The sequence below is a fragment of the Aythya ferina genome, assembly GCF_964211825.1.
Source record: "Aythya ferina genome assembly, chromosome: W".
Lineage (NCBI taxonomy): Eukaryota > Metazoa > Chordata > Aves > Anseriformes > Anatidae > Aythya > Aythya ferina.
The window spans coordinates 2,471,824-2,498,736 of record NC_140313.1 but is presented as its reverse complement, the minus strand read 5'-3'; the positions used below and the strand labels follow the sequence as shown (position 1 = coordinate 2,498,736).

The following is a 26,913-nucleotide window of genomic DNA, read 5'->3' as shown; positions in this document are numbered from 1 at the left end:
AGTCCCTTGGGAGGCGGTTCTGAAGGGCAGAGGGGTCCAGGAAGGCTGGGCGCTCTTCAAGAGGGAAGTCTTCATGGCGCAGGAACGGTCTGTACCCACGTGCCCAAAGACGAGCTGGCGGGGAAGAAGACCGGCCTGGCTCAACAGAGAATTGTGGCTTGATCTTAGGAGGAAAAAGAGGGTTTATAAGCTTTGGAAAAGTGGGCAGGCCACTAAGGAGGACTTTAAAGAAGTAGCGAGGCTGTGCAGGGACAAAATTAGGAAGGCCAAAGCTCATCTGGAGCTCAATCTGGCTACTGCCGTTAAAGATAACAAAAAATGTTTCTATAAATACATCAACACAAAAAGGAGGACTAAGGAGAATCTCCATCCTTTACTGGATGCGGGGGGAAACTTAGTTACAAGAGATGAGGAAAAGGCGGAGGTGCTCAATGCCTTCTTTGCCTCAGTCTTTAGCGGCAATACCGGATGTTCTCTGGATACCCAGTACCCTGAGCTGGTGGAAGGGGATGGGGAACAGGATGTGGCCCTCATTATCCATGAAGAACTGGTTGGTGACCTGCTACGGCACTTAGATGTGCACAAGTCGATGGGGCCGGATGGGATCCACCCAAGGGTACTGAGGGAACTGGCAGAGGAGCTGGCCAAGCCACTGTCCATCATTTATCAACAGTCCTGGCTATCGGGGGAGGTCCCAATCGACTGGCGGCTAGCAAACGTGACGCCCATCTACAAGAAGGGCCGGAGGGCAGACCCGGGAAACTACAGGCCTGTCAGTTTGACCTCAGTGCCAGGAAAGCTCATGGAGCAGATCCTCCTGAGAGTCATCATGCAGCACTTGCAGGGGAAGCAGGCGATCAGGCCCAGTCAGCATGGATTTATGAAAGGCAGGTCATGCCTGACGAACCTGATCTCCTTCTATGACAGAGTGACGCGCTGGGTGGATGAGGGAAAGGCTGTGGATGTGGTCTACCTTGACTTCAGCAAGGCTTTTGACACTGTTTCCCACAGCATTCTCCTCAAGAAACTGGCTGCTCTTGGCTTGGACTGGCGCACGCTTCGTTGGGTTAGAAACTGGCTGGATAGCCGGGCCCAAAGTGTCGTGGTGAATGGAGCCAAGTCCAGTTGGAGGCCAGTCACTAGTGGCGTCCCCCAGGGCTCGGTGCTGGGGCCGGTCCTCTTTAATATCTTCATCGATGATCTGGACGAGGGCATCAAGTGCACCCTCAGTAAGTTCGCAGATGACACCAAGTTAGGTGCGTGTGTCGATCTGCTTGAGGGTAGGAAAGCTCTGCAGGAGGATCTGGATAGGCTGGACCGATGGGCTGAGGTCAACTGCATGAAGTTTAACAAGGCCAAGTGCCGGGTCCTGCACCTGGGGCGCAATAACCCCAAGCAGAGCTACAGACTGGGAGAGGAATGGTTGGAAATCTGCCAGGCAGAGAAGGACCTGGGAGTGATGGTTGATAGTCGGCTGAATATGAGCCAGCAGTGTGCTCAGGTGGCCAAGAAGGCCAACGGCATCCTGGCTTGTATTAGGAACAGTGTGACCAGCAGGGCTAGGGAGGTGATCGTCCCCCTGTACTCAGCTCTGGTGAGGCAGCACCTCGAGTACTGTGTTCAGTTTTGGGCCCCTCGCTACAAGAAGGACATCGAGGTGCTTGAGCGGGTGCAGAGAAGGGCGACGAAGCTGGTGAGGGGCCTGGAGAACAAGTCCTACGAGGAGCGGCTGAGGGAGCTGGGCTTGTTCAGCCTGGAGAAGAGGAGGCTCAGGGGTGACCTTATCGCTCTTTTTAGGTACCTCAAGGGAGGCTGTAGCGAGGTGGGGGTTGGCCTGTTCTCCCACGTGCCTGGTGACAGGACGAGGGGGAATGGGTTTAAGTTGAGCCAGGGGAGTTTTAGGTTAGATGTTAGGAAGAACTTCTTCACTGAAAGGGTTGTGAGGCACTGGAACAGGCTGCCCAGGGAAGTGGTGGAGTCACCATCCCTGGAAGTCTTCAAAAGACGTTTAGATGTAGAGCTTAGGGATATGGTTTAGTGGAGGGCTGTTAGCGTTAGGTTGGAGGTTGGACTCGATGACCTTGAGGTCTCTTCCAACCTAGGAAATTCTGTGATTCTGTGATTCTTTCCCTAGACATTGCTATATCCACATATAGATGAGAGACCAGGAATTTAAAGTATTAGAACTCAGCAGTCATAATTCAGGCTGAGACCATATGTAGTGGGTTTACGAGTGGAACCACCACACCATAAAACATCACTGACATGAGAAGGCATCAGTGTATCTGTATGGGGTTTACATGGCAATGTTTTGGTAGGAGTGGGGCTGCAGGGTTCACTTCTGTGAGAAGAATCCAGAAGCTGCCCCACCTCAGGAAAGAGCTCCAGAAGGGACCTGCTGCTGTCCACAGCTGAGCTGATGAGTGATGCTGGAAGAGCATATTTAAGAAATGGAAAAAACTGCTGCACAACAGCAGCTGGGAGAGCGAGGAGTGAAAAACAGCCCTGCAGACACCAAGGTCAGTGAAAAAGGAGGGGGAGGAGGTGCTCCAGGTACCAGAGCAGAACTTCCCCTGCAGTCTGTGGAGAGGACTATGGTGAAGTAAGCTGTCCCCCTCCAGCCCATGTTGTACCACAGCGGAGCAGATCTCCACGCTGCAGCCCATGGAGGTGCCCATGGTGGTGCAGGTGGACCTGCTGTGATGGAGGATGTGGCCCATGAAGAGCCTTCACAGGAACTCCGGGCCCATGGAGAGGAGCCCATGCAGGAGCAGGTGATCTGGCAGGAACTGCTGACCATGGGGGACCCATGTTGGAGCAGTTTACTCCTGACAGATGGACCCTGTGGTATAGACCCATATTGAAGCAACTCTCAAAGAGCTGCTGCCTGTGAGAAACCCATGTAGGATCAGCTTGAGAAGGACAGCATCCCATGGGAGGGACCCCATGTTGGAGCAGGGGAAGAGAGTGACCAGGAAGGGGTGGCGGAGATGAAGCATTAGGGACTGACTAAAGCCCCCATTTCCAATTCCCCTGCCACACGGGAGGAAGAGGTAGAAGAGGATGGATGAGGGGGAAGAAGTTTTTAGTTTGCTTTTAGTTTCTCACTGCTCTAGTTTGCAATAGGCAATAAATTATATTAATCTCCCTGTGTTGAGTCTGCTTTACCCATAATGGTAATTGGTGAGTGATCTCCCTGTCCTTATCTCAAGCCTTGAGCCCTTTATCATTATATTTTCTTCTCCTCTTCCTTTGAGGAGGGGTAGTGTGAAATATGTTCATCTGATTCGTGTCAGTATGGAACAATGCTAGGGCCGCATGGTATGATGAATGTGACCTTCTGTCTTACATACCCTTGTATAACCACAAGTCTAAGAAAAACAGAGTGGTTAATGTATATAGTTCTTGTATCTTGCAAAGGAATGTTTTAGCAATTCGTGTCAACAGAGAGCTTGAAGGGAAATGTATTTGTAGGCTTTCCTTGAAGTCTCTGATATCTAGGGGGTTTCAGAATAACTGCTAACTATTATGACTATTGCATGGGACACTATGCAAGTCTCTGATATCTGGCCAGGAGATTAAAGAGACGGGGAGAGCTGAAGAACAGCTAAAAGACAAAGCTTGCAGGGGACGCTGCACAAGTCTCTGACATACAGCCAAGTTGGACAAAGGAGAAGGACAAGAGGGAGGAAGACTATGAGCCTTCAGCACGAGAGACCCCCAGAGTTTTTTTTTAGATAGCAAAGCAAATTACACAACGTTGCTTAACTTGTCAGAAGATAAATAAGAAAGTGTTTCGACAAGCAGCCACGAGAGGGAGAAAAAAACAACAACAAAAAAAACAAACACACAAAAAAAAAAAAAAACACAAAAAAACAACCAACCAACCAAACAAAAAAAAAACAGCTTATAGGCCTTTTGAGAAAGTTCAAGTTGATTTCACTGAATTGCCCAAAGTAGAGAGGATAAAATATCTATTGGTAATAGTAGATCATTTAACACAATGGGTAGAAGCTTATCCCGTAGCACGAGCTACAGCACAAATGGTGGTTAAAAATTCTATTAGAACACCTGATACCTAGATATGGGATAATCCAGTACATTGATTCTGATCAGGACACACACTTTACTTCTAAAATAATAAAGTTATTATGTCAATCATTAGGTATTCAGTGGGAATACCATACTCTGTGGCACCCACAAAGCTCAGGGAAAGTAGAAAGACTGAATCAAACAGTAAAACAACAATTGGCTAAATTAATGATTGAGACACAAATGCCCTGGACGAAATGCTTACCATTGGCACTTTTAAACATAAGAACTAAACCACACAGTGAGACTGGATTATCTCCATATGAAATGTTATATGGTATGCCTTATTCTCAAGGGATGCCTCCAGGGAACAATTTAGTTGAGGATCGTAGCATCCAGAAATATATAATTACTCTTGGAAGGAGATTACAAGAGCTAAGAGAAATTGGAATGATGGCTCAAACACCACGTTTAGGATTTGCTATTCATAAGATACAACCAGGAGACAAGGTCTTAATAAAAACCTGGAGGGAAGAATCATTGAACCCCCGATGGGAGGGACCATACCTTGTTTTACTTACTACTGAAGCAGCTGTGAGAACAGCAGAAAGGGGTTGGACCCACACATCCAGAATAAAAGGACCAGTAACTACCGAAACTTGGAGGGTTGAGTCTGCTCCTGGGGAACTGAAACTCAAGCTAAAGAAGAACTCATATTCTGGCAACGAGGCTCTGCATGAATTAAGGATGCCAAATAAAGGGGACAAGCCTGAAGGGAGGAAAGGGAGAAGGCAAGACCGGGGCAGGACCCTCCACTGCGGTGCGTATGGTCTACCGAGGGAAGCAACCCCTATGGGTATTGACCGCCGAGTGAGAGGGCCTTGACCGGACTTCTCCCACACTAAGGTCAGGTTGTCCTGAGAAAATAACATAAGAACCTTTTTTTTAAACCCATATAAAATTGTGATTCGTTTTCCAGGAGCTGGATCACCTTGACAAGCTGAACGGTAACACAAGCCCGAATCAACCCTGAAAGCAGGCCCAACCCCTTGATTGAAGGCGTTTGCCTATTATGATTCAGCTACGTGGGCAGAAGACAGATCCTGGGGCTATAGGACCCCAATATATATGCTTAATAGAATAATTAGGTTACAAGCTGTAATAGAAATAGTTGTAAATAAAACCGGAGATGCACTTGGAATAATTGCAAAGCAAAATACCAAGATGAGAACTGCTTTGTATCAAAATTGCCTACCTTTGGATTATTTACTAGCACAAGAAGGAGGAAAATTTAACCTTAGTAATTGCTGTTTAGAGATTGATGATGAGGGTGTTTCTTCCTAGTAGCTGGTAGAATGCTATGTTCTGGCTTAGGATGAGAAGAGTGCTGATAATATGCTGATGTTTTAATTGTTGCCAAGCAGTGCTTACACCACGCCAAGGACGTTTCAGCTTCTTATGCTGCCCTGCCAGCGGGCAGGCTGGGGGTGCAAGAGCCAGGAGGAGGGCCAGACTGATCGGGGTTAGGCTGGGCATCGGACAGCGGGTGGTGAGCAATTCCATTGTGCATCACTTGTTTCGTACACATTATTACTAGAAGTACTATTATCATCATTATTGTCATCATTATTATTGTTATTATTTTCTTGTCTTTATCTCAACTCACAGGCTTCACTTTCCCGTTTCTCTCCCCCATCCCAGAGAAGGAGGAGGGGAGGTGAGCGAATGGCCATGTGTTGTTTAGCAGCCCGCTGGGTTAAATCACAACAGAAAGAAAAGCTGTAAATGAACTTGTAAAAGAAATGAAGAAAATTGCACATGTCCCAGTTCAAATTTGGAATGGAATCGATCTAAAAGGATTATGAAAGGGGGCTTTATGGGTGGTGATTGGTTTGCTAAAATAAGGGTGGTTGTATTGGGGATATGTGGAGGATTGTTAATAATTCCATGATTGTATTACCAGACTAATACACTCAGTTATACAAGGAATGCAAATATTTGCGGTACCCGTTGACCCAGAACCAGGGAAAGAGAAAACCCATTCCCTGATGATAATAAAAACAAAGATCCAAAATTGGTATCAATTTGGCAAGTATTGACATGGATTAGAAAGGAAAACACGAATCAATACCATGAAAAAGGAGATGGGGGATTGTGAAATGTGTTCATCTGATTCGTGTCAGTATGGAACAATGCTAGGGCTGCATGGTATGATGAATGTGACCTTCTGTCTTACATACCCTTGTATAACCACAAGTCTAAGAAAAACAGTGGTTAATGTATATAGTTCTTGTATCTTGCAAAGGAATGTTTTAGCAATTCGTGTCAATAGAGAGCTTGAAGGGAAATGTATTTGTAGTCTCCTTGAAGTCTCTGATATCTAGGGGGTTTCAGAATAACTGCTAACTATTATGACTATTGCATGGGACACTATGCAAGTCTCTGATATCTGGCCAGGAGATTAAAGAGACAGGGAGAGCTGAAGAACAGCTAAAAGACAAAGCTTGCAGGGGACGCTGCACAAGTCTCTGACATACAGCCAAGTTGGACAAAGGAGAAGGACAAGAGGGAGGAAGACTATGAGCCTTCAGCACGAGAGACCCCCAGAGACCCCCAGAGGGACCACCGGAAACTGATACGCATGCTCCAGTAGGAGGGTTTGGATTCCGGAAACTAATTATAATAACCCTGTTTTTTTTAGAAGTAGTAATGAACATATATTAGCCTAGGAGCATAAAAATCAGCTGCTTGACGTAACTGGTGTGCGTCTTGGTGGAGCAGAGACTCCCAGCGCACCCAGCGCTGTTTGCTTACCTCTATTCCTTTAATAAATCGTAAACTTTGTTTATAGTCCTATTTTGAAGACTGAGCCATTTATTACAAATGGGGGCTCATCCGGGATGGCTTTGGTTCCTGAATTCTGATTCAGAAGAAGAGGCACCCCACCATTTGGTGGCTCCTGTTCGAGTCAGGTCGGGATTAATGCCATCTTGAACCTGAATAAAGGTAAGCAAAGATTTTGATTTTTTTATGAGCTCCCTTGCCGGCTGCAGCACTGTATTTTGCCCGTAATTCTGCGCGCGAAGATCCGAACAAAGACGACGGAGTCTTAAGTGTTTAAGGAGTATACTGTTCGGTTGGGTGGGATTCGGTTGCCTGTGTGTGTAAGAGTGTGACTGAGACGGAACTTAGTTCCGAAGCGAGTGTGGAGGTCTTCTAACCGCGGTTCCAGTCTCCCGTGAGGGACTTGGCCGGTGAAGGACCGAAGCGATTCCTATAGGATTCGTGGGTGGGTGATAGGTCCTAAACCCCCTGCAAGACACTCTTACTAAGGTAACCAAGGGCTGTGGGAATTGCCATAGTAAAATTCCTAGATGGGTCAGACAGAATTGAAGACCAAGGATCAGAAGAAAGGGAGCAAATTACCAGACATACCACCAGAAAGTCCATTAGGAATAACGATTAGAAACTGGAACAATAGGGGCCCCAGAAAATGAAGGAGTGAAATTAAAAATGGTCCAGTATTATATGATAGAATGACCAAAAGAACCTTTAAGACCCCATGTATTTTGGCCGATATTTGGGTCCATGGAGGACTGGGTCTGTCAGGCTTTGAACATTAATGTTAATAGTAGAATACCCGTGGATCCGGAAGAGAGCAAGTATGCTGCAGCTGAAACATGGAATTAGAAATTAGAGAGCGATTGATTAAGAATGAATATGTGCTACATTTGCAATGTACTGTGCCTGTGCTGCGCTTAGACCTCCAGATAACAGGAACCCCTCGGACCCCGAGAACCAGGTCAAAACAACCTCATGGTTCGGACTTTAACCAAGGGGTCTGAGATAAGGAGGACTGTTCACAAAGGGACAGGTTATGCATATGTATAAGTGTATTGGGAAACTTCATGTATATGTAACTCTTTACTGGATATAACCAAAGCAAGTTGCCACGTCAGGCATGCACGACTTTGGTGGGGCTACTCTCCCCCCCCCCCCCCCCCCCCCGCCCAGTGCTGAGTAAACATACCTACTTTACAATCTTACTGATTGTGGAGTCAGCTTTCTGTGAGTCATTTTGGTGAGCCAGGCAGGAGACACTCTGCTCGGCTGCGGGATCAGCTGCGGAGCGGACGCCCCTAGGTGCACCCTGAGTGTTTTGCTCAGAGGGGACTCCACTCTCAGCCGCTCACTGCAGGAGCAGACAAAGACCTCCTGAAGCTGTGGACAAACTGTATGTTTTCAGCTGCTGGAGGGATACTAACCGGAGTGTTAATAATTGTATGTCTTATTCTTAAATGTCCATGTATTTTGTATTGAAAGTATTTGTGTAAGTGTAAGGGTTTGAAACAAAGTGGAATAAGTCACTCCACGAAGAACACAGTCAGAGACGATACTTGTTTTGTTGGTTATCATTCTAAATTATATTCTTGTGGTATGAATGAGATGTGCTAGAGGCCTCTCTGTGTGATTGCGCGATTGTGCTGTGTGAGTGAGACGCAGCATTGCTGCGACGCGAGTGCGGAGTTCTGATCTGCAGTTCCGTATTCTTCGTGAGGGGAGTGGGCGGAGACGAACGAAGTGCGTGACAGACCGAAAAGAAGGGCTGTTTTATCCAAGTTTTGATTGGTGGTGCCTAATATATGGGCCTGGTGGTGTATTCCCCTGTGCCGCTTGGGGGAGGAGGTGGAAGAGGGCGGATGGGGGGAAGGTGCTTTTGGTTTCTTTCCTTTGTTTCTCATTTCTCTAGCCTGTTAGGCAATAAATCTTACTATCTCCCTACTCTGAGTCTGTTTTGTCCGTCACGATAATTGTTGAGCGATCTCCCTGCCCTTATCTCAACCCTTGAGCCCTTTGCATCATGTTTTCTCCCCCCTTTCCCTTTGAGGAATGGGAGTTAGAGAGCAGTTGTGGTGGAGCTCGGCTGCCCACCCGAGTAAAACCACTACACCTCGCCGGTGTATTTAGGAATTCCATTATCATGACAGTTAGGAGAGGTCATCTTGATGAAAGCAAAGCACTTTCAAAATCTGTAAAGAGAAATACATTTTGATTGTATTCTGAAATGAAATGTGTAGAAATTTATGCTATGTAAGGCTGCTTAAATTACATATTTTCTTTTGATTTTTATTTGTCATGTAAACATACTTGTACTGTAATATCTTTAGAGAGTGGTTCATCTTTAGAAAGTCGTGCATATAATTAGTTAAGATGCAAATTTGTCTCAATTAGGTGTTAAGACATGTTTTGAAGATCTATGTCTATGGATTAACAGTGTAGCAGTGGAAGAAATACTGTCTACCTGTTTATCTTCTAGAAAATTTTAACTAAATTAGGTTACTTTTTTAGGACTCTGTAGTGGATTTACGTGGCAAGGTTTTGGTAGCAGGGGGCTATAGGGGTGGTTTCTGTGAGAAAGATCTAGAAGCTGCCCCATGTTTGGGAAGGGCCCCATTGTTTTCCAGATCTGAGCCAATAAGTGATGTTGTTTGCGCCTCTGTGAGAGCATATTTAAGACAGGGAAAAAAACACTGCGCCAGACAGCAGCCGGGAGTGAGAGAACAGCTTTGCAGGTGCCAAGGTCAGTGTAGGGGGGTGGGAGAGGTGCTCCAGGCGCCGGAGCAGAAGTCCCCTGCGGCCTGTGGTGAGGACCATGGTGAAGCAGGATGTCCCCCTGCAGCCCATGGAGTACCACGGTGGAGCAGGGTTCCATGCTGCAGCCCGTGGAGGAGACCACGGTGGAGCAGGTGGCCCTGCACCAACGGAGGCTGCCGCCTGTGGAAGACCCCTGCCGGAGCAGATTCCGGGCCGGACCTGTAGCCTGTGGAGAGGAGACCACGCAGGAGCAGGTGACCTGGCAGGAGCTGCTGCCCATAGGGGACCCAGGTTGGAGCAGTTTTCTCCTGAGGGATGGACCCCGTGGTACGGACCCATATCTGGAGCAGTTCTGAAAGAGCTGCTGCCTGTGGGAAGCCCACGCCGGATCAGTTCATCAAGGACTGCATCCCGTGGGTGGGACCCCACAGCACAGGGGACAAGAGTGACCGAGAAGGAGCGGCAGAGAAGAAGTGCTGTAGACTGACCATAACCCCCATTCCCCCGTTCCCCTGCGCCGCTCAGGGGGAGGAGGTGGAAGAGGGTGGATGGGGGGAAGGTGCTTTTGTTTTTTTTTTCCTTTGTTTTCTCACTTCTCTCGCTTGTTAGTTGTAGGCAATAAATCTTACTATCTCCTTATGCCGAGTCTGTTTTGCCCGTTACAATAATTATTGCGTGATTTTCTCGTCCTTATCTCAATCCTTGAGCCCTTTTCACATATTTTCTCCCCATTCCTCTTTGAGGAGGGGGAGTGAGAAAGCGGCTGTGGTGGAGCTCGGCTGCCCACTCGAGCGGAATCACGACAGACTCATATTTTGGTCAGCTGTTTTGTAAAATAGCAAGTCATATACCATTTAGTCATATATAATTTCAGGGGTGTACAAACTATTTATATATATATATATATATTTTAAGGGGGGAAAACGATCTGTGTCTTTCTACAGATTAATATATTGTCTAGATCTGTTAGCAAGGTGAGGGTTTGCCTTCTAGGCTGCACAGGTAAGTATCTCAGAAACAGAAAATTAATGCAGAATATTTCTCTTTAAAAATCAGACTTTTATTTTAAATGAGTATGTAGTAGTTTCATGTCTGATGGTGAAGTCTATCTGCTGCTATATAATTGTTTACCTCCTTTGTTTCCTTCATTGTAGTCTGCGGTTAGCTTTACTAAATGAAGCAAAAGAGGTGCGAGCAGCAGGATTGCGAGCCCTTCGCTATCTCATTCGAGACTCCAGTATTCTCCAGAAGGTGCTGAAGTTGAAAGTGGATTACTTGATAGCAAGGTAATTTTCCCTTCTTGTTGTAAATTGTAAAATTGTAAATCACTTATTTTTCATGGTTGAGACAGGTTTGAAAAGATGGTTTCATATCCTCTTATATTCTTGATATGCAGCTTTATAATAGCCTGTTTTATTCAGTATGAATAATATAATTCTTTAAAATGTTGGATTCATAATACATCACACCTTCTAATCCAAATAAAGTGATATCCTAATACATGATCTACTATGAATAATCTAAAAAATTAGATGCACAAAATATGTTTCTGAATCATAAATGTCATTAATTATAAATTACTTTATGGTATTATTAGAAGGTCGGGACTTTAGTAATTTTCATGTCTTAAATTGTTTTGTGGGGTTTGTTTCGATTCTTTGTATCATCACCATAGTGTAGAGCCTCTAGTACAATGTCAGGATGAAAATGTTGTTCATGCCCAAGAATTTATCTAACCCATACCACAACAGAAAGATACCAAAGGGCAAACTAACAATGAGATAATAAGGTCAGTATGGTGACTAGATCTAATTATCATCATTTCTAGTGCTTCCTTTGTTAAAATAATTTTGCATTTAATATACTGATATATGTGTGTGTGTGTGTTTATTTTTTTTTTTTACATGTATATGTACACACACACACACAGTTTTAGTGTGCTGTTAAATTTTGTTAGGGCAAATGGACTTTTCTGATCTGAGAATGCATAGAATGTTGATTTGAAATATGAATGCTTTTATTTAGGCTTATTTGAAATGACAGGTGTAGCTAGCTCAGAATTGTTGGAGGTGTTATGCCTTGTCATTGTATATTTGAGAGCATTTTAGTGATTTACTTATAATGAAAATAACTGTAAATAATATAAATATAATATAATATAAATTGAAACTAATTAACTAATCATGAATATATTTGCTGAAAAGCATTTTTTAAAACAATAATTCATAATATTTTTATTCTCTTTATTTAGTTGCATGAATATTAATGAGAGATGTTAACAGTTAAGGTGAAAGTTAATGTTGTTATAAACAAAACATGTTTTTAACTTATTTTAGGTGCATTGACATACAACAGAGTAATGAAGTAGAAAGAACACAAGCACTTCGATTAGTCAGAAAGGTAAAATCTAACTATATATGGTCTAACTAGCTATATCAGTCAGCTGTACTGATTCCAGGTTTTCTCCATCAGCAGTTCTTTTTCACACAGTCTTATTTTATCATATGAGAAGAAATTATAGCTGTTAATTCAAAAAAAAAAAAGAGAGAGAAAGAAAGCTAGTGCTGAGACTTATTTTGATTTTAATCTCTTATGACTGAGAATCTTGAGTAATCTAGAAAAATCCAGGTAATTTTGTTTTGATAGAGGTAAAACTGAACAAGATTTGGGAACAGCTCATCAAATGATGAGTGCAAGGGTATAAGAACCACATTATTAAGTATCATCTAATGATTTAACTTCATTGTATAGTGTCATTAAACACCTGTGAATGAAGGACTGGAGATTTTCTGCCACTTAGAAGTAAAATTGCCATTGCAATTAAAGGAATGCTTTCAGCCTTATTGCTTTATCTGTGGAGGCTGGTGTTATCCATCTTCCCTTTCCCTTTCCCCTTTTTTCTGTTATGCAATAAGTTAGTCTTTGCTGATTACTGTACCATGTACCCATGGACATGAGATGTTTGAAGTTGTGGTAGCTGCATTTTCAAGTTGATCCTAGAGAAAATAGTGTATTACAGCTACTGAAGCTATTTTCTTAGGTGATTATAGTAGTCTGCCTTTGTATTGGATTTTGCTGTTTTTTATCTTGCTTGTACTCTTTACTGAGCATCTTAAAAACTCAGGTAAAGTTTGAAGTAGTTGGAAGAATTGTTTCACAGGAGCACAGTGTTTAATCTGTTTGTGTTTTGTGTTTTTTTTGGTGCGTGTACATATGTATATATTTAGGTTGAAAATATGGAGGTTTGATATGCAATTTCTTTTCTTAAAATGAGCTCACTTCATTTCTATTTTACAGAAGAAACAATGTGTTTGATTGGCACAATTGTTAAAAACAGTTTTAAAGCTAAAAAAGAAAAAAATAAAAGAACAACAACAACAAAAAAGGATGGATCATCTGTATCAGTGGCACAGGTCCTTGAGGAAGTCACCATTTACAAATGTTATTTGTTAATCTGGTTTAAAGAAAACATCACTATAGGGCCAGAATAACTTAAATCTGAAGATGGAATGGAAACACATTTGTAATGATTTGGCTTTATTTGGCTCAGACTCAGTGGTTTTTAGGATTCCTAAAAAAAGTATATAAAGGTCTAGGAGAGGAGAATGGATGGCAAATATTACAATCAGGCAGAGTTAATTAATTCATTCAGAAGATGGTGTTTACTAGTGAGCTGTGGAAGAACTGAACTGGGTCCCATCAGCATATAAGAGCTGTTGATTTCTGTTCTAAAGTCCGGACAAAATTCTTTACCTCATTTTTGATAGTAAATATTCCTGTGTAAGAATAGTATAGATATAAAACTTTAAAATTAAAACATTCTCTCACTTTCTTCTCATCCTTTTCATAGAGGAGAAGAACAATATGTAAAATATTAGTCGTTTTCTGAATTTATAAAGGCACTTAGTGGTAAACTTTTTTTAAAAAAAATGTGCAGGTTAAAGTAGTAGAGGAAGAGAAAAGAAAAACAACTTTACACTTTTTAAACTTTTTTGAGGGCTTTGAGTGCTTGTATTCTCTTTTGACTGCTCTCTGTGGGGCAGTGTCTCCTAGTGAGAGCTTTGTAATTTAACAGTCTTCAGCCATGAGACCAATGGTATAAAGTTGCTTCAAAAAGCATTTCTCCATCTAATCAAAGTCAGTTTGTCCATTTTTTAATAATTTAAGAGGTAGAATGTTTTATTTTCAAAGCAGAAGTGGGGTGAAGTATATATATGAACTGCCTTCTTTTTTTAAAATTTTTTTTAAAGGAATCTTTAAAGGCTGACTTCATAGTCTTTGTTACTTCATCATAGTTGCTTATAAGTTATCTTGCATCACCTGTCCTTGGTCTTCAAAATTGCATTTAAGTTTATAGAGCAGAATGAAAACAAATGCAAAACTTGTATTTACTCTACTAAAATACTTGGAGTTGAATGTTAAAAGAAATCAGTCTTTCCTTGAGCATTTTTTCTCATCTCATTTTTTTCATTAGTAGAAAAAATGTGATATGTTATGAAATTATATTGTTCCCTTTTAAATCAGTCAGACAAAAACAAAACAAAACAAACAAAAAAAAAAAACACAACTGTTTCCCCTTAGTAATACATCTGTTTAACGCCAGCAATGTTCATATTCCATAGTATATAGGATATGCATATTTAATTTTAGCAAACTATGAAAAAATGTGAATAGATAGCTACTCAGCCTTTGTAGTCAAAGCCTTATTTGGGTATTTGGGGTGGTGGGTTTTTTTTTTTTGTTTGTTTGTTTGTTTTGTTTTGTTTTTCCTTTAATGTGTGCATGTGGTCTTGCTCCTTAATCTGGTTTAAATTCTTAAACTAGTAGCTGAGGATTTCCATGGCACAGGAGTTCTTCAGTAGTGTAAAGGAACATTGGCAGTTAAAAACTGTTCTATTTTGTGTCAAATTTGTTGTAAATGGGTTTTATCTCTTAATCACTAATGATTAATGAAAGTAGGTCTGGTTTCATCTTTTCACTCTTAAGATTTTTTTTGCGATGTAGCTATATAAGATGATAAAGCTGAATTACACTGCAGTTCTAAGAAGATTAGGTACTATACAAGAGGATTCAGAGCTGTTACTGGTAGTTGCCTTCCAAATTCTGTAGCAGTATCTTTTGTTGACTGTCCTTTTTTATAGTCTGCAACTTCTCTTGTGTGCAGAAGGAGGTTCCCTATAAATCATGAGAGGTCAGTCTTAGCTAATGAAACAGTTGAATAGGTATTGAAGAATCTAATGCATTATGAATTAATCTTCTAGAAGAGTTTGTAATCTGCTCTTTGTCAGTGGATAGTGTTCTCTGTTGCTAAAGAAATTATTGGAAATGATCTGAAAAAGGCAGCAATAGCTCTTTCTAAACAGTTGTCTTTTTTATTTTTATATTATGATGAGATAAAAATAAAAAGCAAGCAGGAAGAGAATGGTAAAGTAAGTTAAACAGAGTTTCAAGAACAATAGAAATAATTTTATTATTTGCAGGATATGAGTAAGTAATATATGGAATGGTTTGTCAAGTTTTATCTAGAAAACAGAATGCTGGTGAATTTGTGAGTACGTTTAAAGAAATATGAAGAAACCAGAGGGTTTTTTCTTTCATTTTTGGCAGATGATCACTGTGAATGCTTCATTGTTCCCCAGCTCTATTACTAATTCTTTGATAGCAGTTGGAAATGATGGTCTTCAAGAAAGAGACAGAATGGTTCGAGCATGTATAGCCATTATCTGTGAACTGGGTAAGATAACTGGAAGCTAATTAAGAAAACTTTACATGGTTGTCATCGGTTTTCTAAGGGATTCTCTTCTGTGAGTTCATATTAAATATATTTTATTCAAATAATAAAGAGGATTTGTTTAATAACTAAGGAATCAGATGTTTGATGTTCTTAATTTCCATTGATGATTAGAGGACTGGAGTACCTGTCATACAAGGACAGGCTGAGAGAACTGGGCCCGTTTAGCCTGGAAAAGAGAAGACTGAGGGGAGACCTCATCAATATGTATAAATATCTGAGGGGAGGGTGTCAAGAGGATAGAGCCGGTCTCTTTTCAGTTGTGCCCAGCGACAGGACAAGAGGCAATGGGCACAAACTGAAGCACAGGAAGTTCCGGCTGAATGTGAGAGGGCATTTCTTTACTGTGAGGGTGACAGAGCACTGGGACAGGTTGCCCAGAAAGGCTGTGGAATCTCCTTCTCTGGAGATATTCAAAACATGCCTGGATGCCATCCTGCACAATGTGCTCTAAGTGATCCTGCTTGGCAGGGGGGTTGGACTAGATGATCTTCAGAGGTCCCTTCCAACCTTGGCCATTCTGTGATTCTGTGTGATTTCATAGGTTTAGTCATTAGTTTAATATAAACCAAAATCACTTCAACTTAAAATGGAAATCTCTTAAGTGAAGTACTTGAAAATTTCAATTTTTGTGTTACCTTAAAAATGTTTCCTTGCTAAGGTTGATTTTTCTAAAATTAATGGATTGGAAATAGTGAGAAATCCATACATGAAGTGTTATCAAATGTAACAGTGCTCAGAGAACTACAAAATATTTTCCTTAATTTTTTTTTACGAGTACTGTAGTTAGCTGTCTTCTGGAAATCAGTATTTGTGTCTATGTAAAAGTTACTTGGACAGTGATCTATACTAAATCCCTATACATGTGTGTGGGTATTGATTTTTAAAGTATTTTCAGTTTTGTATCAATGTCTGAAATAACTTCAGCTTTTTCAAGATGCAGTCTTCCGTTTGTATCAGGCTTACATGACAAGGTTTTGGTAGCAGAGGGGCTGCAGGGGTGGCCTCTGTGATAAGAGTCCAGAAGCTGTTCCATGTTAGATAAGGGCCAGTTCCAGATGGCTCCAAAAGTGACCCGCTGCTGGCCAGAGCCAAGCCAGTGAATGACATTGGTTGTGCCTCTGGGAGAACATACTTAAGAAAGGGAAAAAACTGCTGCGCAACAGCAGCTGGGAGAGAGGAGTGATAAACAGCCCTGCAGACACCAAGGTCAGTGAAGAAGGAAGGGGAGGAGGCACTCCAGGTGCCAGAGCAGAAGTTCCCCTGCAGCCCACGGAGAGGAATCCCCACAGGGGCAGGTGATCAAGTAGGAGCTGCCACCCACAGGGGACCCATGTGAGAGCAGTCCATTCCTGAAGAATGGACCTCGTGGTATGGACCCATATTAGAGCAGTTCTTGAAGAGCTGCTGCCTGTGGGAAGCCCATGCAGGATCTTTTTGGGAAGGATGGCATCCCATGGGAAGGACCCCACGTTAGAGCAGGGGCAGAGAGTGACCGAGAAGGAGAGGAAGAGATGAAGGGTCCCTGTCCTTATCTTAATCCTTGATCCCTTTTCCATTGTATTTTCTCCCCCTCTTCCTTTGAGGAGGGGGAGTGAGAGAGCAGTGTGGTTGAGTTTAGCTAGTCAGCAGTGTGATACTACCACACTGTTTTAAAGAAATAAGTAATCTGTTAGTCTTTTATATTCTAGAATAAATATTTTTATCCATGGCAGTCCAGTGATGTACAAAATATTTTTGTGGGGAAATCTTGGCTCTACTGTATGAAAACTTGTTTGGAAATAAGCTGGGAAATCAGTGCACTACGGTGACTGCCTGTTCAGAATTTTATTTGATGATAAATTAATCCAAAATATCATTTCATTGCTAATGTCAGTTCCATTAAAAGTTTTATTTGTTCCTCAGCAGTGTTCAGGAAGAAAAAGATAAGACACTTGCTGTTTAGTACGTATATTGGAAGTCTTGAAATATTTTCTTTCCTATCACTCATTGAAGTCACTTATTTTTCTTCATTTAGCACTTCAGAATCCCGAGGTGGTGGCTCTTCAGGGTGGTTTAAATACCATCTTGAAAAATGTGATCGATTGTCAGCTTAGCCGAATAAATGAGGCTCTGGTAACTACAGTTTTGCACCTCATTAATCATCCAAAGACCAGACAGTATGTGCGAGCAGATGTAGAATTAGAGGTGGGTTCAACTTTACTTATTTAGTAACAGAAATTAAACACTGTATTAGTAATAAAAATGTTTAATTTTCACTTTGGGTTTCACTCTGTTCATGCAAAATGTTTAAAACGTTTTAGGCCAAGACAATAATGATTTATAAAGAAGGAATAACATGACAAATTGGAGTGGGACTGATGAAAGAACAAAACCCATTAACTGTATTCTCATCTGAAAGTAATGCATGTCTTTCTTTTTGTTTAGCGAATTCTAGCTCCTTACACAGATTTTCACTACAGACATAATCCAGACACAGCAGAAGGACAACTCAAGTAAGTGTAAGGGCTGGTACTTGTGCTGCCAGTTGTGTTCATGGTATTGTAATTAAACTGTTTTTCTTTCCAAATTGGCAAAATAAAAGCAGTGAGCTATTACTAAACTATTTGAAGTTGAATACGATAGCTGGTTAGAATGCAACTTCCTAAAACATTGTTAGGAATTAAGATTTCAAAAGGGAAAAACTAGGTTTACCCGTCTTTCCTTCCCCATTATATTTCTTTCACTTTAATAAAAAGTTTTCACAATCATTTCTTACTTCAGGTATGAGTTTCTTTTTATCTTGCTTTAAACATCCACAATAGGGAGTTTATATTTGAGCTGGTTTTATGTTTGATGGTTGTATGTTCAGGCTCAGAGGGTAGTAGTTAAGGCATTTTACTGTGCCTGGGGGCCGGTAACAAGTGGAGTACCACAGGGGTCTAGTTTGAAACCTGTCCTGAAACCACCTTCATCGGTAACCTGGAGGAGGGGATGGACTGCACTCTCATGAAGTTTACAGATGATAAACTGGGGAGAACAGTTGATAGAGTTAAGGACATCAATGACATCCAGAGAGACTTTAGTCTGGAAGAGTGGGCCAAAAGGAACCTGATGAAATTCAGCAAGGGCAGATGCAGAGTTCTGTGCCTGGGAGGAAGCACAACACAATGAAGTGGGCTGTGGGCCTGACTAGGCAGGGAGAAGTTCTGGTAAGACAGTGTGCCCAGGTGGCTAAAGTTGACAGTATGTTGAGCTATACATAGCCAGCAGGTTGAAGGATGTGATTATTCTCTTCTATTTTGTATTTGTTAAAATTCACGCAAACCACTGCATCCAGTTTTGAGCCTCCCAGCTCAAGATGGTCAGGGAGCTGGAGCACATCCTGTGAGGGGAAGCTTAGGGAACATCCTTTCTAATACCTATGAAGAGGTTATCAAGATGTAGTCAGACCCTTCATGGTGGTGCATGGTGTGAGGAAAAGAAACAGCAGAGAGAAATCGAAACGAGAAGTTCCAACCTGATATAAGGAAAAACAAATTTCTGTGAGGCTAGTCAAGTTGGAAAAGGCTGTCCCAGAGAAGTCCTGTAGCCTTCATCCTTGAAAGTTTTTGAGACTTGACTGGATGAAGCCCTGAGTATAACCTGGTCTGGTCTCATAGCTGACTCCTTCTTTGTGCAATAGTTTAGATTAGAGACCTCCTGAGGTAACTTCCAACTTGACTTACACAATGTGTGTGTATGTTTTTGTCATTTTTTGTTGTTGTTTGGTTGGTTTTGTTTTTTAAACCATCAAATGGCAGTAGATGCTTAGGTCTGGGTAACTGAATCAGTGTCCAATTCCTTAGGCCCCTGCTGTAGTCTTGCTTTCAGTGGGGGCATCAAAGTGATTAATCTGATAGACCAAATATAGATATTTAGTTTGTGATCCTTCTGCCATAGAAACTCCATTGGAAAATTAAAAGTAACAATGCTTAAAAATCCTAATCTTTGCATGTGTGTACATATTGCTTAAATAATATATACATACAAATATATACTTACATAAAAGATTTTTCTTAGTCTTGATTTTGTTCTCCATCCAAAATCTCAGTTAATTACTTATTACTTGCTATGTTAATAACACTGTTTTATAGTAATTAACTGTGTATTGTGACATTTGTTGTTATATGACAGAGAGGACAGAGAAGCACGGTTCTTAGCTAGTAAAATGGGAATAGTGGCAGCATTTCGATCATGGGCAGGTAAGATTTCTTTGTTAGTTTGTTTTAAGTTGGATAACTGGCAAGGACATTTCAGTGTAAAGGAATTGTTTATTTAAGCCCAGAATCTGTCTCTCTTGGTCTATCTTCTATCGGTGTTTTCCTATAATAGTACTAAAATGTGTTTTGATATTGTCAAATTTGAGGACTTGTACATAGGTTTTTTTTGACTAACTCTACTAACAAGATGCAGCTTTTTCAGTATAGAATACCTTGTATAGAATACAGTTGTACCTTGATGGTAGTGCTTGACATTTGATGGGTGAAAGGTTGTTGAAAATAGCTTCATATCATAAGAATTAGCCTTTGAGATTGTTCTGCCAATGTAAATAAGAAATCTATTTGTCTATATGAAGAATTTTCAACAGAACAGTTTCAGTAGCACCTGCTTTTATCAGGTGGTATAGTTGATAAATCCCAATATGGACATAGTTTTGGATTTTTCATGTAGAAGACATTTCTAAATCAAAAAAGTAGATTTTTGCATTTTTCTAAATCCCTTCTCTGTAATATTATAATACCTAACATGGAGTTACTGCCTCAAGGACTGCTTGTTCTTTTAGTCAAGTCAATGTCTTGCAAATAAACTAAATCAGTTGATATGACCACCTAACAAAATTTTGGATAGGATTTTTACAGGCTATGCTTAGGAAAGATTCAGATTGTATAGAAAGCATTTTGATTGCAAGACTATTTGCATTATTTTTAATGTTCTGAAAATATTCAGTAAGCTTAATTTAACATCCAGGTATCCTTTAAAAGTCACGTGTTCTTACTTGATTGGGGAGGAAACTTGGAGAGTTTGTGACAACTTTGGAGGTTCTAAAAAGCAGTTTCTACATTTTTCCCAATTCACACTTAGAACTACTAGCATAAGCCTGAAAAGTTCAAGTGACTGAACAAACAGTTGTCTTGGAATACATTACTTGCTGTGGTACTTTTGCTGTTACATGTTCTTTCTTTCTGTTTTGTTTTTTATATTATTTACGTCGGAAGCTAAGATCTTAAAAATGTTTTTTGGTACAAAAATGTCCTCACAATGTCAGTCTTCCAAAAGGGCATATAGCAAAAAAGTCTGAGGGTGTTTTGTTTTTGTTGGGTTTTTGTTTTGTCTTTTTGGGTGTTTTATTTATTTATTTACACCTGTCTGGACTTTCTGCTGTTGAAAAATTCTGGAGACAAGCGCTGTTTATCTGGGAAAAGATGATTAAAAACAGTGCACAGATGATATCGTTCCAAATATATTTAAACTTGTTATTTAGAATTCACCTGAGATTAGAAAGGAACTAAATAGTTTGTTAGGTTAAGATAGTGCTCACAGTTCTGCCTATATCTTTCAGGTTTAAGATTAATTCTTTATTTACAATTTTGTCTTTTCTTTCTGAAGTTTCTTTGATGCAAATATTTTTTTGCAGATAACTTGAAAAGACTGTTCACAGTGGAAAGGGCAAAAATATAGTTTTTATATAGTCTATAGTTTTTAGTGAGGGAACAAGGTTTTGCAGTTAAACATATTGATTAAAATTGGTTAGAAGACAACAATGTAAAGGTCAAAAATTTTAATCAGTAATTTTTATCATCTGTGCTTGCATACAAACTGGAAATCAAAATTAACATTGTCTAATATTTATTTTTTGGTGTTTGGTGAGGAAATATTACTATGTATTTAATGGTTTTTTAGGTATTATCAGTCTGTGCAAACCTGGGAATTCCGGGATTCAGTCTCTTATTGGGGTGCTCTGTATACCAAATATGGAAATACGGGTAGGTGGTAAATATTTAGTACTGAAATAGGAATAATATTGGATGTCTTAATTAACATATTCTTACAATTTTTTAATAATTTAGTGGTCTAAATACAGACCACTAGCCACCAATTACAAGACCACTAGCCTTGAGTTTTCTTGACCCCCAGCTTTGAGTCTATAATTCCATTATAAATTTCCTGTGTAATCTTAAGCAAGCTGCTTGCTTTTTCTGTGTCCATAAAGTGAGAATTGAGGCACATCCTGCATGTCTGATAGAAGGGAATGGAAGAGAAAAAAGGGAAAAAAGCATTAGACTACAGGAGGTAGTAGGTAGTACACATAAAATATTTATATGTGCTCTAATATTTATGGCAGTGAAATACATTATAGGCTATGAGAATAAATCAAGGTTTTTTTTTATTGTTGTTGTTTTATTTCATTTTAGTCTAAGTTCCTTTTTATCATTTTCTATAGATATTGAACTCTGTAGAATTCCATTGTGATTTAAGTGGAATAAAAAATATATTAAGGTACCGTGAAATTGGTACTGCCGAAAAAAATGCTTTCAGACATTGTTCTTGGTTTTAAGTTATTTTGTTTCTTGTTTATACATTGTATAGTGGAAGTCTCCAATCTGCTGATATTTAATTGCTACAAGTAGAAAGTAGGCATTAGGAAAGGTACATCACTTGCATGGACTCACACTAGATCAATAGTACATAAATTAATTTTTGCTCTGGCCGCAAGTAAAAGCAAATTCACAATAACTGTAGTTAAGAGTTTAAAGCATTAAATTTGAGTTGAATAAAAATGTTTCTTCCCGATTACTGCCTAAACTAATAAGTTGACAGTCACAGCAGTAACTGTTGTAAAAAACTGTAATCCAAGTAGCCTAAGATTCTATAGAATTCAAAGTGATAATATAGTTCTAAAGTGATCAATCACCTTTTCTTCTCCAGATTAACTTTAGATTATGAAAATAAGCATGTTATCAAAAAAAGAAACCCCCAAAGAGACACCAATTTTAGCACACTATAAAAATCTCAACTGCGGTGTTCTTTTTTTAATAGTGAAAAAAAAGGCCATTTTTTGTGAATCTATAAAATTGCTGCCTTTTTTTTTTTTTTTTTTTTTGTAGCAAGGTCTGCTTGAGGTTCTCTATGATATATTTCGCCTTCCTCTCCCTGTTGTCACAGAAGAATTTATTGAGGCACTTCTCAGTGTAGGTAAGTATTTGGAACCAGTCCACGCAATAATTCTGTGTATTATTCTCTTCTACAAATTTGAACCCTTTACTGTTTCCTCTGTGTTGCAAATTATGTCAATATCAACTGTTTCATCACAGAATTCATTGGGTATTCTGAAGTCTCCCATTTAAAATCCTTTATCATCAATTAAGTGTTGATCAAGCTACTAGAAGTCTAACTTTCTTCTAACATCCTTACTATATCAGTTGTAAGTTTGATAGAAGAGCAGTAGTGGAACATAATGGAACATTTACACAAAAGACTGTATAATACTAGAAATTAGACTTCTTTGAAGTGTTAAAAGCATTAGCAGTGTATAAGTGTTGGTGAATGTCACAGAAAAGTTATTAGAATCATAGAATCACTTAGGTTGGAAAAGACTTCCAAGATCATCATGTCCAGCCATTAACCAAGCACTGCCAAGTCCACCACTAAACCATGTCACTAAGCACCACATCTACATGCCTTTTGAATACCTCCTGGGATGGTGACTCAACCACTTCCCTGAGCAGCCTGTTCCAATGTCTCACAACCCTTTCAGTGAAGAATTTTTTCCTAATATCCAACCTAAACCTCAATGGAAATGGCAACTTGAGGCTATTTCCTCTTGTCCTATCACTTGTTGCTTGGGAGAAGAGACCAACCCCCACCCCACTATAGCCTCCTTTGAGTTGTAGGGAGTGATAAGGTCTCCCCTGAGCCTCCTTTTTTTCTAGGCTAAACAATCCCAGTTCCCTCAACTGCTTCTTAGAAGACTTCTAGACCCTTCACCAGTTTTGTTACCCTTCTTTGGGATACGCTTCAGCACCTCAATGTCCTTCTTGTAGTGAGGGGCCTAAAACTGAACACAGTATTGGAGGTACGGCCTCATCAGATACAAGTACAGAGGGACAATCACGTCCCTAGTCCTGCTGGCCACGCGATTTATGATACAAGCCAGGATGCTGTTGGCCTTCTTGGCACACTGCTGGCTCATATTCAGCTGGTTATCGACCAATACACCCAGGTATTTGGAACTTTCTACTGGGCAGCTTTCCAGCCACTATTCCCTCAAAAGTGGGAAAAGTGTCTTAAAAAAGTGTCTTTTTCTATATATTGTGTATGTGCTAATTATCCCCGCTGCACTTCAGCAGACTTACTTTTACTTGGGAAAATGCATGTGTTTTCATGTCTATATTTAGCAAAGTTAGTCTTTTATGTTTAAAATTATTCCTTTGTAAACCTTAAGAATATCCTCTGCTTTGTCTCACAAAAGTGTAAGTCTGAAAAGAGCAAGTCTCAGACTTTAATGTTCCGTCATTTTCCAAACTCTGGTTATAAATGTGTATCATGGCCTTGACTATAAAAGTTTAATCCTTGTTCTGCACTTATAAATACTTCATTCTTTGTTATAAACGTGTAACTTTGCTATATACAGATGTGCATTTTAAAATTTTAGGTCACAGAATCACAGAATTGTCTAGGTTGGAAGAGACCTCAAGATCATCGAGTCCAACCTCTGACCTAACACTAACAAGTCCTCCACTAAACCATATCACTAAGCTCTACATCTAAATGTCTTTTAAAGACCTCCAGGGATGGTGACTCCACCACTTCCTTGGACAGCCCATTCCAATGCCTAACAACCCTCTCGGTAACGAAGTTCTTCCTAATATCCAACCTAAAACACCCCTGGCGCAACTTTAGCCCGTTCCCCCTCGTCCTGTCACCAGGCACGTGGGAGAATAGGACAACCCTCACCTCACTACATACAGCCTCCTTTAATGTACTTATAAAGAGCAATAAGGTCGCCCCTGAGCCTCCTCTTCTCCAGGCTGAACAAACCCAGCTCCCTTAGCCGCTCCTCGTAGGACTTGTTCTCCAGACCCCTCACCAGCTTTCTCGCCCTTCTCTGGACTCTTTCAAGCACCTTGATGTCCTTCTTGTAGTGAGGGGCCCAAAACCAAACACAGTACTCGAGGTGTGGCCTCACCAGAGCCGAGTACAGGGGGACAATCACTTCCCTAGCCCTGCTGGCCACACTGCTTCTTATACAAGCCAGGATGCTGTTGGCCTTCTTGGCCACCTGAGCACACTGCTGGCTCATATTCATCCGACTATCCACCAATACTCCCAGGTCCTTCTCTGCATGGCAGCTTTCTAACCACTCATCTCCCAGCCTGTAGCTCTGCTTGAGGTTATTGCGCCCCAGGTGCAGGACCCGGCACTTGGCCTTGTTGAACTTCATGCAGTTGACCTCAGCCCATCAGTCCAGCTTATCCAGATCCTCCTGCAGAGCCTTCCTACCCTCAAGCAGATCGACACATGCACCTAACTTGGTGTCATCTGCAAACTTACTGAGGGTGCACTCGATCCCCTCATCCAGATCATCGATAAAAATATTAAAGAGGACTGGCCCCAGTACCGAGCCCTGGGGAATGCCACTAGTGACCGGCCTCCAACTGGATTTGACTCCATTCACCACGACTCTTTGGGCCCAGCTATCCAGCCAGTTTTTAACCCAACGAAGCGTACGCCAGTCCAAGCCACGAGCAGCAAGTTTCTTGAGGAGAATGCTGTGGGAAACGGTGTCAAGGTGTTACAAGGTTTACAAGGTGTTACAAGGTTTTCTGTTAAACAAGTTTCATGTGTTTTTGAATTGTAAATTTCATTATTTTGGTTGATGAAATCTTTGTTCTAGCTTCAAAGTTAGCATCACTTTGTGCAAGGGCATGGATTAGATGACTTATCGAAGATTCCTTCAGACATAAAATTTTCTATAATTTAAAACCTGTTGGAATAGCTGTTGATATAACTATTATTTACTCACAACCATTAAAATAACACTATGAAATCCAGTGTTATAATTAACATTTTTGGGTGTTGGTTTTTGTGTGTGTGAGATTTTGTTTGTTTGTTTGTTTTAGATCCAAGCAGGTTTCAGGACTGCTGGAGACTTTCTGATGGCTTTGTAGCCTCTGAAGCTAAAACTATATTACCCTATAGAGCCAGATCAAGGTGGGCATTTCATGAACTCAGTCTAAACTGTTGTTTTTTGTTATTGTTGACAAAATAATCATTTTTCTCTTGCAGAAATAGAAATGTAGAAATAGAAATGTACTTTCTAAACTGTTTGCTTTTTTTTCTCCTTAGACCTGATCTCATGGATAATTATTTGGCTTTAGTGCTTTCAGCTTTTATTAACAATGGACTTCTAGAGGTAACTGATGACTTCAAGTATAAATAGATGCTTGTTACTTTTCTCCTATAAATATTAAAAATAAAATACATTACATTGTATACATCCTACATTAAGTGTTGTATTTTTTTTAACTTTTTTGAAGGGTCTGGTTGAAGTAATTACAAGTAGTGATGACCATGTATCTGTTAGAGCAACTATTCTTTTAGGAGAACTTTTGCACATGGTAAGTAAGACTCATTGGAAATAGATATTTTCTAGTATAGCTTTGATTTTTTTAGGAACTTGGAGCATCTACTTTTCATCAAAATAATGAGTTGTTTTATATTATTCCATATGGCACTTTATATATGACAGGATGACTTGATAGGAAGACAGTTAATCCCCATCTCAAACTCTCACCAGTTCTACTCCTTGCCTCAGTAACCAGTTGTATTTTTAAGCTGGAGTCCTGCAAACACGCTCATCTGTCACTGTGTCTGCAAAAAGGATTACTTCTGTTTTTTGCTTTTCTTTGAGTGATGGGAGCAGTAGCAATGTAGAATCATAGAACGGTTTGGGTTAGAAGGGACCTTAAATATCATCTAGTTCCAACCCCCTAGCCATGGGCAGGGACACCTCCCACTAGACCAGGTTGCTCAAAGCCCCATCCAACCTGGCCTTAAAAACTTCCAGGGATGGGGCATCCACAACTTCTCTGGGCAAGCTGTTCCAGTGCCTCACCACCCTTATAGTAAATAATTTCTTCCTTGTATATCATCGAAATCTACCCTCTTTTAGTTTAAAGCAATTACCCTTTGTTCTATCGCCACAATCCCTGTTAAAGAGTCCCTCCCCAGCTTTCCTCTAGGCCCCTTTAAAGTATTGGAAGGCTGCTATAAGGTCTCCTCAGAGCCTTCTCTTCTCCAGGCTGAAGAACCACAACTCTCTCAGCCATTCATAGACATTCATAGGAGAGGTGCTCCAGCCCCTTGATCATCTTTGTGGCCCTCCTCTGGACTCATTCTAATACTTCCATGTTCTTCTTGTGCTGGCGGCCTCAGAGCTGAACGCAGTACTCCAGGTGGGGCCTCACAAGAGC

General features: G+C 40.7%; 1 protein-coding gene across 6 annotated transcripts in view; it reads left to right on the top strand.

The window, feature by feature from the left end:
* Positions 1-26,913, top strand: part of LOC311426257 (rapamycin-insensitive companion of mTOR-like) — a 238,986-nt gene that overhangs the window by 132,033 nt on the left and 80,040 nt on the right. For 5 of the 6 annotated variants that reach the window (XM_084502479.1, XM_084502477.1, XM_084502478.1 and 2 more), the window contains 11 exons: positions 10,782-10,913; positions 11,964-12,027; positions 15,235-15,361; positions 17,436-17,605; positions 17,846-17,913; positions 19,574-19,641; positions 21,341-21,423; positions 22,546-22,633; positions 25,561-25,651; positions 25,787-25,853; positions 25,978-26,058. In XM_084502479.1, the coding sequence (XP_084358605.1) occupies positions 15,235-15,361; positions 17,436-17,605; positions 17,846-17,913; positions 19,574-19,641; positions 21,341-21,423; positions 22,546-22,633; positions 25,561-25,651; positions 25,787-25,853; positions 25,978-26,058 (843 nt within the window). In that variant the 5' untranslated portion in view covers positions 10,782-10,913; positions 11,964-12,027. The remainder of the gene's footprint in view (positions 1-10,781; positions 10,914-11,963; positions 12,028-15,234; positions 15,362-17,435; positions 17,606-17,845; positions 17,914-19,573; positions 19,642-21,340; positions 21,424-22,545; positions 22,634-25,560; positions 25,652-25,786; positions 25,854-25,977; positions 26,059-26,913) is intronic. The other variant, XM_084502476.1, reaches the window with a different exon arrangement.